The sequence below is a fragment of the Phyllobates terribilis genome, unplaced genomic scaffold (assembly GCF_046119375.1).
Source record: "Phyllobates terribilis strain yellow unplaced genomic scaffold, ASM4611937v1 Scaffold_10__3_contigs__length_209671492, whole genome shotgun sequence".
Classification (NCBI taxonomy): domain Eukaryota; kingdom Metazoa; phylum Chordata; class Amphibia; order Anura; family Dendrobatidae; genus Phyllobates; species Phyllobates terribilis.
The window spans coordinates 193,732,998-193,749,917 of NW_027362770.1; the positions used below are offsets into that span (position 1 = coordinate 193,732,998).

At 55.5% G+C, this 16,920-nt stretch overlaps 1 protein-coding gene across 26 annotated transcripts in view; it reads right to left on the bottom strand.

Annotated features, from left to right (window-relative positions):
- MICAL3 (microtubule associated monooxygenase, calponin and LIM domain containing 3) overlaps positions 1–16,920 on the bottom strand; it is an 86,098-nt gene that overhangs the window by 43,112 nt on the left and 26,066 nt on the right. For 16 of the 26 annotated variants that reach the window (XM_073650416.1, XM_073650441.1, XM_073650417.1 and 13 more), the window contains exons 10-22: positions 15,060–15,186; positions 11,382–11,478; positions 11,154–11,301; positions 10,493–10,686; positions 10,202–10,314; positions 9,988–10,050; positions 9,659–9,832; positions 9,172–9,246; positions 8,726–8,812; positions 8,248–8,301; positions 3,046–3,153; positions 1,466–1,570; positions 789–975 (exon numbers count right to left, since the gene is read on the bottom strand). In XM_073650416.1, coding sequence (XP_073506517.1) covers positions 789–975; positions 1,466–1,570; positions 3,046–3,153; positions 8,248–8,301; positions 8,726–8,812; positions 9,172–9,246; positions 9,659–9,832; positions 9,988–10,050; positions 10,202–10,314; positions 10,493–10,686; positions 11,154–11,301; positions 11,382–11,478; positions 15,060–15,186 — 1,532 coding nt within the window. The remainder of the gene's footprint in view (positions 1–788; positions 976–1,465; positions 1,571–3,045; positions 3,154–8,247; positions 8,302–8,725; positions 8,813–9,171; positions 9,247–9,658; positions 9,833–9,987; positions 10,051–10,201; positions 10,315–10,492; positions 10,687–11,153; positions 11,302–11,381; positions 11,479–15,059; positions 15,187–16,920) is intronic. The other 10 variants (XM_073650440.1, XM_073650439.1, XM_073650437.1 and 7 more) reach the window with 4 other exon arrangements.

The window sequence follows — 16,920 nt, forward strand, 5'->3', positions numbered from 1 at the left end:
GTACTACAGGTAATGAGTGGAGGACAGAGGAGCCAGTACTACAGGTAATGAGTGGAGGACAGAGGAGCCAGCGCTACAGGTAATGAGTGGAGGACAGAGGAGCCAGTACTACAGGTAATGAGCGGAGGACAGAGGAGCCTCTTAGAGAAGAAGTTACAGGTCTGTGAGAGACAGAAATCTTGCTTGTTTCTAATTGACCAAATACTTATTTTCCACCAAAATTTGAAAAAAAATTTCTTTCCAAATCAGACAATGTGATTTTCAGGATTTGTTTTCCCATTTTGTCTCTCATAGTCGAGGTCGACCTATGTTGTCAATTACAGGCCGACCTCATCTTTGTAAGTGGGAGAACTTGCACCATTGGTGGCTGACTAATACTTTTTTTTTTCCCCCGCTGTATATAATATAAAAATAGAATAAAAACCAAAACACTATCCCCATTTCTCCACCTTTGGGAACAAAGAGAAAAAAAAAATGTATGAAAAACAAAATGTTCTTCTGAGAATATAATTAAAGATCTCCATAACGGCTACTTGAAGAATATAATGGAGAAGTATAAGAATAGAAAAACTTGTCGGCTTTTTCCAGAAACAGCACCACATCCGTCCACAAATATACTGTAAAGGAACAGAGCTGCAATACTGGGCATAAACTGAGGAGAGGTCTGGCTTCTCAAAAAAATAAAAAAAAAATCAGGCATGTTTTTACAATCCTTGACATCCCGTTTAAAAACAACATTAGGATACTTAATGCCTTAATTCACCTGTGTGACTCCCATAGTAACTCACCATCCTCCAGGTCATAAGCGTAGCAGGAAAGACGCAGCGTTGTATTGCAGTAGTCACATTTAAAGCAGCTTCGATGGAAGAATTTCCCCTCTGCGCTCAGACGCTCCATGACATAGACTCTCCTGTGGCAGAAGTAACAGACGTCGCTGCCCCCGAGGTTCTGCGGAAATTCCTTCCTGAAGGATGCCTGCATACCACATGAAAAGTAATAACTGGTTAATGAGGAAGATACAACAGAAAGGCATCCACACACTTCATTACAGTAATGGAGCCAAGAAGAAAAACTCTTGTAGTTTATATATTTTGTCTGTGTTTCCTGAAGGGTAGGGGTTGTGGAGAACCCCATGGCGGTCCCTCACTGAAAACAGGACTGCAGTTTGAGAATTCCTGTAGAATGCGGTCAGATAGTTAACACTCCTGATACAAGTGAGAATTAAGACCAGATCCTCAGACACGTTAAATGACAGCCGATGGATTATTGAAATTGTACACGCAACTGGAATTTTTTGCATAAGGAAGAAAAAAAAAAAAAAAAACTAAGACTTTCCAATCTGTTCTACCAATCCATCAGGAGGTGCTGAAGGTTAATGTAGTAAAACATGAACGTTAGAAAGACGGCAACCAAAAAAAAATAGCGAAAGAAAAACATTTAAAGTCAACAACATATTCGATCTTACCACTTTTTTCCCAAATAATGGCTTTGGGGTCTCCTTCTTTTGAAGCTGATTGGCTATTTGCTCAGCCAATGAGCTCACTCCACCTGTATATAGCTTTATGTATTTCTAAATGGACAAACAAAAATTCAAAAACCAAAAGAAAAACAAAAAAAAGAAAAAACAAAAAAGAATGAAAGGTCAGAAGACAAAGGGCAGAGGTGGTACACAACCAATAGGACAGCAGTGTCAGCGGGTCACACGCCGTGCTGGGGGGGGGGGGGGTGATACAGATTAGTAGAGGACATCTCTTCTGATATTCAATCCAACAAGTTGCCAAAAAGACTTTCACGCGGTGGAGAAGCAATAAAAATGGCGCATTCCGGTTATAAGGGTCACGTGATGCGGACGTCCTGCTGTACATCAGCGACTCGATGTCTACGATCTTCAGTAGGGATTAATCACCCAATACCTCGGGCCTTCCGTTACTCAAGCGCTGGGAAATCCTATTAAGGCTGTGTTCACACGATGCGTATTTCATGCGTTTCCGCGGCGTTTTTGCAGTTGCGTAAACGCCGCGGAAACGCATGAAAAACGCATGGTAGAAGGGCAGCAATGTTCCCCAATGGAAATCCGCATGTGCTGTGCCCATGATGCGGATTTTTCCGCAGCGTTAACGCTGCGGTCAAAAATCCGCAGCATGTCAATTAATTTTGCGGAAACGCGGCGATTTCGCCGCCATTGACTTGCATTAGAACGCGCCAATTCCGCAAGACTGCATTTGTACTTGCGTAATTGGTGCGTTCTAATGTGCGGATGGTACCCGGGTGTGGAGGAGAGGAGAGTCTCATCCACACCCAGGTACCATTAAAAAAGCTGTAAAAGAAGAATAAAATAAAAAATAAATGTATTCTTACCATCTGTCGGCCCGAGCTGCGCTCCCGCTTGGTTCCCGGCACTTGCAGTGAGTTGTAGGACCTGCGGTGACGTCAGAGTCATGTGACGGGTCACGTGACGCTGACGTCGGCAGGTCTTTCAATTCAAAGTTGCCGGCGAGGGAGAACAGATTGAGCAGGACAGCGCGGGCCATCGGAGGTAAGTATATACACTCTCTCGGTTCACACTGTATAAATCCATGCTGTTTGCATGGATTTATATAGTGTGACCTAGTTATCAAGCACTTTCCAGGTGATGCTAAAATCGCCTGGAAAGCGCTTGTCAATCTGCATGCGGAAACGCATGTGAATCTGCATGTGGATCCGCATGTATTCTGCAGGAAAAACGCATGCACAATCTGCATGCGTTTTTTCTGCCAGGGAGATGCAGAAATGATGCAGAAATTTTCTGCTTCATTTCTGCATCGTGTGCACATACCCTTACACTTGCGCAGTTCTCTACGTCAGTGTCCCCTCAGCTGAAGAGGTCGCGCAGTAAGCGTGCGTGGACCCCGAAATTAGCATCTGCCAGAGTCAATGTTAGGCCCAGAGAGTGTCAGTCCTGTATTCTGTAGTGCTGGAAGCCGTAGACCTGTGAGCACACTCTGCAGCCGGCGGTGACCACAACATGCAGCAAGCGGCACACGCAGCGCGCCAGAAAGACGCTACCTGCCGGATCTCGTCGTACGAGGGGGAAGCGGGACGTTCGGCTGAGCGAAGGGTTACCGAATCCTGCCAAAGGTCGATCGGGGAGCGGCGGGTGGTCTCAGACTCAAGCTGGTGGGTATAGAGAGGAGTCAAACATTGCGGGACGGGAAGCAAACTGCAGACTGCACCCCTGTGTAACCGTACCCGTATGGACTTTAGGAAAGAAAACATTCCTTTTTATAGCACGGGACAAATATTCTGCTTTCCTTCATATGGTCATAAAAGTAGTGGGTGAAAATTAAGTCTGTCTGCAGTCACCACTAGGGGGAGCTCTCTGTATACAGAGATACAGGATAAGATTCTGTCTGTAGCCACCACTAGGGGGGGCCCCCTGTATCCAGAGATACATAAGATCCTGTCTGCAGCCACCACTAGGGGGAGCTCCCTGTATATAGCAATACATGATAAGATTCTGTCTGCAACCACCACTAGGGGGAGCTCCCTGTATACAGAGATACATGATAAGATTCTGTCTGCAGCCACCACTAGGGGGAGCTCCCCTCTGTCATTCCTTACACTGTCTCCCCATTGCCCAGAGACTCCAGTTCAAGACACTAACCATGGCATCCACAACCTTTCTACTCGTCTCCCGGTACTTACCTGCACGTAACCTCCGATCCTCACAAGATCTCCTTCTCTACTCCCCTCTTATCTCCTCTTCCCACAATTGCATACAAGATTTCTCCCGTGCATCCCCCCTACTCTGGAACGCTCTACCCCAACATATCAGACTCTCGCCGACCGTGGAAACCTTCAAAAGGAACCTGAAGACCCACCTCTTCCAACAAGCCTACAACCTGCAGTAACCACCGCTCCACCATACCGCTGCACGACCAGCTCTACCCTCACCTACTGTGTCCTCACCCATCCCCTGTAGATTGTGAGCCCTCGCGGGCAGGGTCCTCGCTCCACCATACCGCTGCACGACCAGCTCTACCCTCACCTACTGTATCCTCACCCATCCCTTGTAGATTGTGAGCCCTCGCGGGCAGGGTCCTCGCTCCACCATACCTCTGCACGACCAGCTCTACCCTCACCTACTGTGTCCTCACCCATCCCCTGTAGATTGTGAGCCCTCGCGGGCAGGGTCCTCGCTCCACCATACCGCTGCACGACCAGCTCTACCCTCACCTACTGTATCCTCACCTATCCCTTGTAGACGGAGCCCTCGCGGGCAGGGTCCCCGCTCCACCATACCGCTGCACGACCAGCTCTGCCCCCACCTACTGTATCCTCACACATCCCTTGTAGACTGTGAGCCCTCGCGGGCAGGGTCCTCGCTCCACCATACCGCTGCACGACCAGCTCTACCCTCACCTACTGTGTCCTCACCCATCCCCTGTAGACTGTGAGCCCTCGCGGGCAGGGTCCTCGCTCCACCATACCGCTGCACGACCAGCTCTACCCTCACCTACTGTATCCTCACCCATCCCTTGTAGACTGTGAGCCCTCGCGGGCAGGGTCCTCGCTCCACCATAACGCTGCACGTCCAGCTCTACCCTCACCTACTGCATCCTCACCCATCCCTTGTAGACTGTGAGCCCTCAAGGGCAGGGTCCTCGCTCCACCATACCGCTGCACGACCAGCTCTACCCTCACCTACTGTATCCTCACCCATCCCTTGTAGACTGTGAGCCCTCGCGGGCAGGGTCCTCGCTCCACCATAACGCTGCACGTCCAGCTCTACCCTCACCTACTGTATCCTCACCCATCCCTTGTAGACTGTGAGCCCTCGCGGGCAGGGTCCTCACTCCACCATACCGCTGCACAATCAGCTCTGCCCTCATCTACTGTATCCTCACCCATCCCCTGTAGACTGTGAGCCCTCGCTCCACCATACCGCTGCTTGACCAGCTCTACCCTCACCTGCTGTATCCTCACCCATCCCCTGTAGACTGTGAGCCCTCGCGGGCAGGGTCCTCGCTCCACCATACCGCTGCACGACCAGCTCTGCCCTCACCTACTGTATCCTCACCCATCCCCTGTAGATTGTGAGCCCTCGCGGGCAGGGTCCTCGCTCCACCATACCGCTGCACGACCAGCTCTACCCTCACCTACTGTATCCTCACCCATCCCTTGTAGACTGTGAGCCCTCGCGGGCAGGGTCCTCGCTCCACCATACCGCTGCACGACCAGCTCTACCCTCACCTACTGTATCCTCACCCATCCCTTGTAGATTGTGAGCCCTCGCGGGCAGGGTCCTCGCTCCGCCATACCGCTGCACGACCAGCTCTACCCTCACCTACTGTATCCTCACCCATCCCTTGTAGACTGTGAGCCCACGCGGGCAGGGTCCTCGCTCCACCATACCGCTGCACGACCAGCTCTACCCTCACCTACTGTATCCTCACCCATCCCTTGTAGACTGTGAGCCCTCGCGGGCAGGGTCCTCACTCCACCATACCGCTGCACGACCAGCTCTGCCCTCACCTACTGTATCCTCACCCATCCCCTGTAGACTGCGAGCCCTCGCGGGCAGGGTCCTAGCTCCACCATACCGCTGCACGACCAGCTCTACCCTCACCTACTGTATCCTCACCCATCCCTTGTAGATTGTGAGCCCTCGCAGGCAGGGTCCTCGCTCCACCATACCGCTGCACGACCAGCTCTACCCTCACCTACTGTATCCTCACCCATCCCTTGTAGACTGTGAGCCCTCGGGGGCAGGGTCCTCGCTCCACCATACCGCTGCACGACCAGCTCTACCCTCACCTACTGTATCCTCACCCATCCCTTGTAGACTGTGAGCCCTCGGGGGCAGGGTCCTCGCTCCACCATACCGCTGCACGACCAGCTCTACCCTCACCTACTGTATCCTCACCCATCCCTTGTAGACTGTGAGCCCTCGCGGGCAGGGTCCTCGCTCCACCATACCTCTGCACGACCAGCTCTACCCTCACCTACTGTATCCTCACCTATCCCTTGTAGATTGCGAGCTTTGTGGGCAGGGTCCTCGCTCCTCCTGTATCAGTCGCTGACTTGTTTTTGTTCAATTTATTGTACTTCTTTGCGATGTATACCCCCTTTTAAACATGGAAAGCGCCAAGGAATTAATGGCGCCATAATAAATAATAATAATAGTATACAGTTGAAATCAGAAGTTTCCATCCACTATATATAAAGACACATATAATGTTTTTCTCAATATCTGACATGAAATCAGAATAAACCTTTCCCGTTTTAGGTCTATTAGGATTTCACCATAATGTTTAATATCTGCCAAATGGCAGAATAATGAGAGAGAGAGAAGGTTTTAAGGCATTTTTATTACTTACTGCAAAGTCAACAGTTTCCATACACTAAGATTACTATGCCTTTAAACAATTCTGGACGGCCCATATGATGATGTCATGTGTTTGGAAGCCTCTGTAGGTTTTTTGGCAACATCTGAGTTAATTAGAGACACACCTGTGGATGTATTTTAATGCACACCTGAAACACACGGCTTCTTTGTGTAGCATCATGGGAAAGTCTAAAGGAATCAGCCAAGATATCAGGAAGAGAATTGTGGACTTGCACAAGTCTGGCTCATCCTTGGGTACAATTTCAGGATACCTGAAGGTGCCTCGTTCATCTGTACAGACAATTATACACAAGTACAAACACGATGGAAATGTCTAGCCATCATACCGCTCAGGAATGAGACGGGTTCTGTGTCCCAGAGATGAACGTGCTTTGGTCCGACATGTGCATATCAACCCAAGGACAAAAGCAAAAGACCTTGTGAAGATGATGGTGGAAGCTGGTAAGATTGTGTCAATATCCACAGTGAAACGAGTACTGTATCGACATGGGCTGAAAGGCCACTCTTCCAGGAAGAAGCCATTACTCCAAAAGAAACATAAAAAAGCCAGATTAATGTTTGCAAATGCTCACAGGAACAAAGATCTTAATTTCTGGAGACATGTCCTGTGATCTGATGAAACTAAATGGAACTTTTTAGGCATAATGACCATCGTTACATTTGAAGGAAAAAGGGAAAAGCTTTGAAGCCTAAAAACACCATCCCAACTGTGAAACATGGGGGTGGCAGCATCATGTTGTGGGGTTGTTTTGCTGCAGGAGGGACTGGTGCGCTTCACAAAATAGATGGCATCATGAGAAAAGAAGATTATGTGGCAATACTGAAGCAACATCTCAAGACATCAGCCAGGAAGTTAAAGCTTGGAGGAAATGGGTCTTCCAAATGGACAATGACCAGAAGCATACTGCCAAAATAGTAACAAAGGGGCTTAAGGATAACAAAGTCAATGTTTTGGAGCGGCCATCACAAAGCCCTGATCTCAATCCTATTGAAAATGTATGAGCAAAGCTGAAAAGGCTGCGAGCAAGACGACCTACAAACCGGGATCAGTGACAGCAGTTCTGTCAGGAGGAATCGGCCCAAATTCCATCAACTATAGTGAGAAGCTGTGGAAGGAGATCCCAAACGTGTGACCCAAGTCATTCAGTGTAAGGGCAATGGCACCAAATACTAATGAAATGGATGGAAACTTCTGACTTTGCAGTAAGTAATAAAAATGTCTTAAACCTTCTCTCTCTCTCATTATTCTGCCATTTGGCAAATATTAAACATTATGGTGAAATCCTAATAGACCTAAAACGGGAAAGGTTTATTCTGATTTCATGTCAGATATTGAGAAAAACCTGCAGATGTGTCTTTATATATAGTGGATGGAAACTGCTGGTTTCAACTGTACATGACAAGATCCTGTCTGCAGTTACCACTAGAGGGAGCTCCCTATATACAGAGATACATGATAAGATTCTGTCTGCAGCCACCACTAGGGGGAGCTCCCTGTATACAGAGATACATGATAAGATCCTGTCTGCAGTCACTACTAGGGGGAGATCCCTGTATACAGAGATACATGATAAGATCCTGTCTGCAGTCACTACTAGGGGGACCTCCCTGTATACAGAGATACATGAAAAGATCCTGTCTGCAGTCACCACTAGGGGGAGCTCCCTGTATACAGAGATACATGATAAGATCCTGTCTGCAGTCACCACTATGGGGATGTGACCCTGTTATTTGGGGGGGTTGGACCCCGTTAATGGGCGCAGGCTTGGGGCTTATTTGACTTTACATAAAGCAGTAGCGCTGCCGCTGTTTGGAGGTGAGTTCACTGCAAAGCAAACAAGTCAAACCCTTGCCGTTACCCTCTCGGGGCTGGGGCACCTCTCGCCATGGACACTGGACGGCACCCGGCGGCTCTGTGAACGGAGAGAAGAAAACACACAAAAATCCGTATATAAAAAGAACTAGAAGGCACAGGCAGCGCTGGCAGCCATGTGGCAGGGGGTGTGGTGGCAACCACCAAATGTGTTCTGGCATAATGCGGGAAGCCGAGTGTGCACGGTGCCCAGTGATTACCACACGTCCGCCATATTGCCGTGGCTTGTGATGAACGAGTAACACACCAAGCACGTGTGAAGCAGCGGGCGGTCAGTACGGCACGGCGAGTCTGGACCATCACAGCGCCAAAAGACAAGACGCCCCCCCTCCCAAAACCAAGCCAAGATGCAGACCGCACATAACACGGGTCATGGCTACTCGCTGTGGGACGTGGCCCCATCGCCCCAGAGCCACGTGCCGGGCAGAAGCAGTGAAGCCCCCAGAAGGATCGGGCAGAGTCACCTGCGGGGAGGAGCGGGGCCACGACCCCGTGCTGTACAGGCGGATCACCTTTTTGGGGCAGGTCCGGGGAAGGTTGCTAGTCCTGGGCTTTATGGAGCCAGAGAGGATGGAGGGGAGAAAAGCACGAGAGTGACAGACGGCGGACATGGAAAGCGGCGGCAGGAGGGGGTCTTCTTAAAGGGGACACTACCAGTTATCACATTTTAGAGCCCCTTTAAATTGCAAAAATCTCATAAATTAAATTACTAGATTAGATAACTCAATCTGGCCCACGTGGGTCTCATAGCCCCCCTGCCACCACCTCATACGCTCGGCAGCTGGGATGAAACTACAAGTCCCAGCATGCCCTCCCGGCCAACGTACTTGGACATGAAGTTGGAGAACACTTTGTCTAGGGGCAAATAAAGCAAGGCCGCACACCCCTGCCGTCTCAGGCCCCCCGTTACCTGTTTCCATTGAGGCTCAGTCTGCCGGAGGGCAGCCTGTTCTAGTAAACGCTGCTGATAGGGCAGGAGGGGTTTCTGTGGGGGGGCGTCCGGGAGGAAGACGAGAAGGTGACAGAGGAGGAGAGAACATAAAAAAGGGGGGAGAAAAGAAAGGACGTGAGCAAAAGAAAAAATAAAAAGTAGTAGCACGATATGGCCACATGGTGGCAGCACCTGCAGAGGCCGGAGAGAGACTGTCATCAGTTACTAGGTCCTGAGCTCCAGCAATGGCAACACTTAAAGGGCCGGTGCCATTAGATGACACTTTGTTTTGGACCCTTTGAGGCGGTCACCGCTGGAGCCCATCACGCATCATCTGGAATAAAAGGATTTTACATGTCATATGTGAGACAAATCAATTCAACATATACACTATATACATTGTAACGCCTGACCGTGCATCTCCAGTGTCACATGAGCAACTCAATGGCGGAGGACGGCTTCCTACCTGTTTCCGCAGTCCGGTGTTAGGCGCCGGCGCGTTCTCCTCGAATTTGGCCAGGAGCTGAGTCGCCATGGATTTCACCTTGTTCTGATTGCCAGCAGTGGCGTCGACCCGCCGGTCGGTCAGGCCACTGACTACTAGGGGTCTCTCATCCCGGTTGGGTCGGGAGCCTTCCTCCTGCAGGCGACACCAATAGCACTGATACAACTGCGCAGAAGCTTTCAGAAAGAAAAAAAAAAACAAAAAACTCCTGCCGTTTTGAGTATACAGCTCCGATGCCGACCGATTCTGCAGTCCTGCCTTTCTAGTGTGTAATAGAGAAGGACACTCACGTCTTCTGATTGGCTGGTTTTCCGCCTTTTGCCCGAGCTGTCCACTTCTTTTTCTTTCTTGTCCTTTATGGGGAAAAAAAAAAAAAAACCATAAAAATCAGAAAATGATTTTAAGATGAATTTCCGCTTTATAAAGGCTTTCCCGCCTCTTCGTACCCTGGATCTATGACATTACTATGGGAGGTCACCGCTGCCCGGGCCGGGTGGTCCCTACCTTGGGGGTGCGTTTCCGGGAGATGGTCTGCCCCAGCTTGCTCAGGAAGGAGATGGGCGACTTGGTGCTGGCCAGGAGGGCGGCTTTTTCCTCCAGATTCTGATCTGCGTCTTCTGTGGGCGACAAAGAAATAAGAACGCGAAGAGTTAAAACTGCAGGAACATTGTTTCCCTCCCTCGGAATGTCTAGTGCAGGGGCGGAGCCCGATAGTGAGAACCGCCCACGAGGATCCCCTGGGGGTCAGGACACAAAGCCGGACCCCCCCAATGACCAGTCAGCGGCCCCTTGTACCAGTGTTGTTGGTCTCCTTGAACATCTCGTAGAACTGGCTGAGGTACACCACCATGGACAGCTTGTCGGGCTCCCCGACGGACGCCATCTCTTTCCCGGTCATAATGGGGGAGATTCCCAGCTCCCGCTCGGCGATGTCGAACGCCAACTGATTGTTCTTCTCTACGTTCCTCTCGTCCAGGGATCCAAAGTCTCTGCGAAAAGAGGAAGGGGGCGCCGGTAACGTCACGTGATGGATGAGCCTGCCGTATTACTGGTTCTGCTTCCGCAGCTGCGGGTCTGTCACTATGTATCAGCACGGTGTGGAGGACACTACGGAGACGTCTCAGGATTGTCAGGTGTGTGCCACCATTAGTGCTGCCCTCTGGTGGAGGCTCCTATTACAGGAGCGGCAAGAATCAGTGTCAGCAAATTTCTGCACGTCAGTGCCCTGAAGGCGGAGGTGACGAGGACGGAAGGAGGGCGACATGCTCCTCGCACGCTCATTCTGGTGATGACGAGCAAACTACAGGGAGCAGCTTAGACCACATAAGCCCCAGCCAATCAGCTGCTGCTCTGACTCCTGATTAGTTCCTACAGAGTCAGGGAGGCGGAGCTCATTCCTGACCTTATAAAGACCCCCCCCCCCCGATAGTGGTCCCTGGAGCACCTGGTCCCTTACATGAGCTCGGGCCGATACCGGTGGATGATGGCGCACAAGGCGAGGCCGCTTTTCCAAGACATGGTGAGGTCGGTAACGCTGACTCCGGCGTAGCCGTCCGTCTGCTTCTGACACCAGCTCAGCAGTTTACCGGTGCGCGCCACCGACTCTGCGCAGCCAGGAGAAATGGGTCATTTATAGGAGAAGAAAAAGAAATAAATCTGGGTGACTGTAGACACCATTACTCACCATTTCTGCCCAGTTTGGGGGTCCTCTGGGCATTTACCAGATTCGCAATCTCCAGATTGACGTCCTTCATTTCTCCCGTATAGTACAAATGCCGAACCTGAGGAGAACGTACAATGACCGGGCGGGAAAGTCCGAAAACCCTCTACAGCTCAGTGAGAGCAGAGAGCGATGCACGGAGCGGGGGGGGGGGCGGGCGATGAACGGAGCGTGGGGGGGGGGGGGGGGCGATGCACGGAGCGGGGGGGGGGGGGGGGCGATGCACGGAGCGGGGGGGGGGGGCGATGCACGGAGCAGCGGGGGGGGGGGCGATGCACGGAGCAGCGGGGGGGGGAGATGCACGGAGCAGCGGGGGGGGGAGATGCACGGAGCAGCGGGGGGGGGGAGATGCACAGAGCAGCGGGGGGGGAGATGCACAGAGCACCGGGGGGGGAGATGCACAGAGCACCGGGGGGGGAGATGCACAGAGCACCGGGGGGGGAGATGCACAGAGCACCGGGGGGGGAGATGCACAGAGCACCGGGGGGGCGATGCACGGAGCAGCGGGGGGGGGGGGGGGGGGCGATGCACAGAGCAGCGGGGGGGGGGGGGGGAGGAGATGCACAGAGCAGCGGGGAAGGGGGCGATGCACGGAGTACCGGGGGGGGGGGGGTGGGGGATGCACAGAGCACCGGGGGGGGGGGGGGGATGCACAGAGCACCGGGGGGGGAGATGCACAGAGCACCGGGGGGGGGGGGGGGGGAGATGCACAGAGCACCGGGGGGGGGGGGGAGATGCACAGAGCACCGGGGGGGGGGGGAGATGCACAGAGCACCGGGGGGGGGGGGAGATGCACAGAGCACCGGGGGGGGGGGGGGAGATGCACAGAGCACCGGGGGGGGGGGGGGGGGGAGATGCACAGAGCACCGGGGGGGGGGGGGGGGGGAGATGCACAGAGCACCGGGGGGGGGGGGGGGGAGATGCACAGAGCACCGGGGGGGGGGGGGAGATGCACAGAGCATCGGGGGGGGGGGGGGGAGATGCACAGAGCACCGGGGGGGGGGAGATGCACAGAGCACCGGGGGGGGGGGGGGGAGATGCACAGAGCACCGGGGGGGGGGGGGGAGATGCACAGAGCACCGGGGGGGGAGATGCACAGAGCACCGGGGGGGGAGATGCACAGAGCACCGGGGGGGGGGGGGGGGGGGGCGATGCACGGAGCAGCGGGGGGGGGGGGGGAGCGATGCACGGAGCAGCGGGGGGGGGGGGGCGATGCACGGAGCAGCGGGGGGGGGGGCGATGCACGGAGCAGCGGGGGGGGGGGATGCACGGAGCAGCGGGGGGGGGGGGCGATGCACGGAGCAGCGGGGGGGGGGGGCGATGCACGGAGCAGCGGGGGGGGGGCGATGCACGGAGCAGCGGGGGGGGGGCGATGCACGGAGCAGCGGGGGGGGGCGATGCACGGAGCACCGGGGGGGGGGGGGGGGGGGGCGATGCACGGAGCAGCGGGGGGGGGGGGGGGAGCGATGCACGGAGCAGCGGGGGGGGGGGGGGCGATGCACGGAGCAGCGGGGGGGGGGGCGATGCACGGAGCAGCGGGGGGGGGGGATGCACGGAGCAGCGGGGGGGGGGGGCGATGCACGGAGCAGCGGGGGGGGGGGGCGATGCACGGAGCAGCGGGGGGGGGGCGGCGATGCACGGAGCAGCGGGGGGGGGGCGATGCACGGAGCAGCGGGGGGGGGGCGATGCACGGAGCAGCGGGGGGGGGCGATGCACGGAGCACCGGGGGGGGGGCGATGCACGGAGCAGCGGGGGGGGGCGATGCACGGAGCAGCGGTGGGGGGGCGATGCACGGAGCAGCGGGGGGGGGGGGCGATGCACGGAGCAGCGGGGGGGGGCGATGCACGGAGCAGCGGGGGGGGGGCGATGCACGGAGCAGCGGGGGGGGGGGCGATGCACGGAGCAGCGGGGGGGGGGCGATGCACGGAGCAGCGGGGGGGGCGATGCACAGAGCAGCGGGGGGGGGGAGGAGATGCACAGAGCAGCGGGGGGGCGATGCACGGAGCAGCGGGGGGGGGGGCGATGCACGGAGCAGCGGGGGGGGCGATGCACGGAGCAGCGGTGGGGGGGCGATGCACGGAGCAGCGGGGGGGGGGCGATGCACGGAGCAGCGGGGGGGGGGCGATGCACGGAGCAGCGGGGGGGGGCGATGCACGGAGCAGCGGGGGGGGGGCGATGCACGGAGCAGCGGGGGGGGGGCGATGCACGGAGCAGCGGGGGGGGGGCGATGCACGGAGCAGCGGGGGGGGGGGCGATGCACGGAGCAGCGGGGGGGGGCGATGCACGGAGCAGCGGGGGGGGCGATGCACGGAGCAGCGGGGGGGGCGATGCACGGAGCAGCGCGGGGGGGGGCGATGCACGGAGCAGCGCGGGGGGGGGCGATGCACGGAGCAGCGCGGGGGGGGGCGATGCACGGAGCAGCGCGGGGGGGGGCGATGCACGGAGCAGCGGGTGGGGGGGCGATGCACGGAGCAGCGGGTGGGGGGGCGATGCACGGAGCAGCGGGTGGGGGGGCGATGCACGGAGCAGCGGGTGGGGGGGCGATGCACGGAGCAGCGGGTGGGGGGGCGATGCACGGAGCAGCGGGTGGGGGGGCGATGCACGGAGCAGCGGGTGGGGGGGCGATGCACGGAGCAGCGGGTGGGGGGGCGATGCACGGAGCAGCGGGTGGGGGGGCGATGCACGGAGCAGCGGGTGGGGGGGCGATGCACGGAGCAGCGGGTGGGGGGGCGATGCACGGAGCAGCGGGTGGGGGGGCGATGCACGGAGCAGCGGGTGGGGGGGCGATGCACGGAGCAGCGGGTGGGGGGGCGATGCACGGAGCAGCGGGTGGGGGGGCGATGCACGGAGCAGCGGGTGGGGGGGCGATGCACGGAGCAGCGGGTGGGGGGGCGATGCACGGAGCAGCGGGTGGGGGGGCGATGCACGGAGCAGCGGGTGGGGGGGCGATGCACGGAGCAGCGGGGGGGGGGCGATGCACGGAGCAGCGGGGGGGGGGCGATGCACGGAGCAGCGGGGGGGGGGGCGATGCACGGAGCAGCGGGGGGGGGCGATGCACGGAGCAGCGGGGGGGGGGGCGATGCACGGAGCAGCGGGGGGGGGGGCGATGCACGGAGCAGCGGGGGGGGGGGCGATGCACGGAGCAGCGGATGGGGGGGCGATGCACGGAGCAGCGGATGGGGGGGCGATGCACGGAGCAGCGGATGGGGGGGCGATGCACGGAGCAGCGGATGGGGGGGCGATGCACGGAGCAGCGGATGGGGGGGCGATGCACGGAGCAGCGGATGGGGGGGCGATGCACGGAGCAGCGGATGGGGGGGCGATGCACGGAGCAGCGGATGGGGGGGCGATGTACGGAGCAGCGGGGGGGGCGATGTACGGAGCAGCGGGGGGGGGGGGCGATGCACGGAGCAGCGGGGGGGGTGATGCACAGAGCAGCGGGGGGGGGGGGGGAGATGCACGGAGCAGCGGGGGAGGGGGGAGATGCACGGAGCAGCGGGGGAGGGATGCACGGAGCAGCGGGGGGGGGGGCGATGCACGGAGCAGCGGGGGGGGGGGGGGCGATGCACGGAGCAGCGGGGGGGGGGGCGATGCACGGAGCAGCGGGGGGGGAGGCGATGCACGGAGCAGCGGGGGGCTCACCTGGCTCGGCCGCAGGAACTGAAGGTTCACGTTGGGGTATCGAGTGGTGGGGTCCAGACTGTACTGACCGAAGTTCTTGCTCACATTTTCTGGTGTCGTCTGAGGAAGTAACCGGTAAATGCTCTCCCTGGGGTCAGAAGGAACGGTGTCAGCAATAGTATCACAGAGAGTACCGCAAGGGTCATACAAAAACAGCCTAGAGAACGGCCAAACGAGTGCAGCTCTGGAGTATAAAGCAGCATCAGTAATGTACGTACAGTGACTGCAACAGCAGAATAGTGAGTGCAGCTCTGGAGTATAATACAGGATGTAACTCAGGATCAGTAATGTAATGTATGTACACAGTGACTGCACCAGCAGAATAGTGAGTGCAGCTCTGGAGTATAATACAGGATGTAACTCAGGATCAGTAATGTAATGTATGTACACAGTGACTGCACCAGCAGAATAGTGAGTGCAGCTCTGGAGTATAATACAGGAGGTAACTCAGGATCAGTAATGTAATGTATGTACACAGTGACTGCACCAGCAGAATAGTGAGTGCAGCTCTGGAGTATAATACAAGATGTAACTCAGGATCAGTAATGTAATGTATGTACACAGTGACTGCACCAGCAGAATAGTGAGTGCAGCTCTGGAGTATAATACAGGAGGTAACTCAGGATCAGTAATGTAATGTATGTACACAGTGACTGCACCAGCAGAATAGTGAGTGCAGCTCTGGAGTATAATACAGGATGTAACTCAGGATCAGTAATGTATGTACACAGTGACTGCACCAGCAGAATAGTGAGTGCAGCTCTGGAGTATAATACAGGATGTAACTCAGGATCTGTAATGTAATGTATGTACACAGTGACTGCACCAGCAGAATAGTGAGTGCAGCTCTGGAGTATAATACAGGAGGTAACTCAGGATCAGTAATGTATGTACACAGTGACTGCACCAGCAGAATAGTGAGTGCAGCTCTGGAGTATAATACAGGATATAACTCAGGATCAGTAATGTAATGTATGTACACAGTGACTGCACCAGCAGAATAGTGAGTGCAGCTCTGGAGTATAATACAGGATGTAACTCAGGATCAGTAATGTAATGTATGTACACAGTGACTGCACCAGCAGAATAGTGAGTGCAGCTCTGGAGTATAATACAGGATGTAACTCAGGATCTGTAATGTAATGTATGTACACAGTGACTGCACCAGCAGAATAGTGAGTGCAGCTCTGGAGTATAATACAGGAGGTAACTCAGGATCAGTAATGTAATGTATGTATACAGTGACTGCACCAGCAGAATAGTGAGTGCAGCTCTGGAGTATAATACAGGAGGTAACTCAGGATCAGTAATGTAATGTATGTACACAGTGACTGCACCAGCAGAATAGTGAGTGCAGCTCTGGAGTATAATACAGGATGTAACTCAGGATCAGTAATGTATGTACACAGTGACTGCACCAGCAGAATAGTGAGTGCAGCTCTGGAGTATAATACAGGATGTAACTCAGGATCAGTAATGTATGTACACAGTGACTGCACCAGCAGAATAGTGAGTGCAGCTCTGGAGTATAATACAGGATATAACTCAGGATCAGTAATGTAATGTATGTACACAGTGACTCCACCAGCAGAATAGTGAGTGCAGCTCGAGTATAATACAGGATATAACTCAGGATCAGTAATGTAATGTATGTACACAGTGACTGCACCAGCAGAATAGTGAGTGCAGCTCTGGAGTATAATACAGGATGTAACTCAGGATCTGTAATGTAATGTATGTACACAGTGACTGCACCAGCAGAATAGTGAGTGCAGCTCTGGAGTATAATACAGGAGGTAACTCAGGATCAGTAATGTATGTA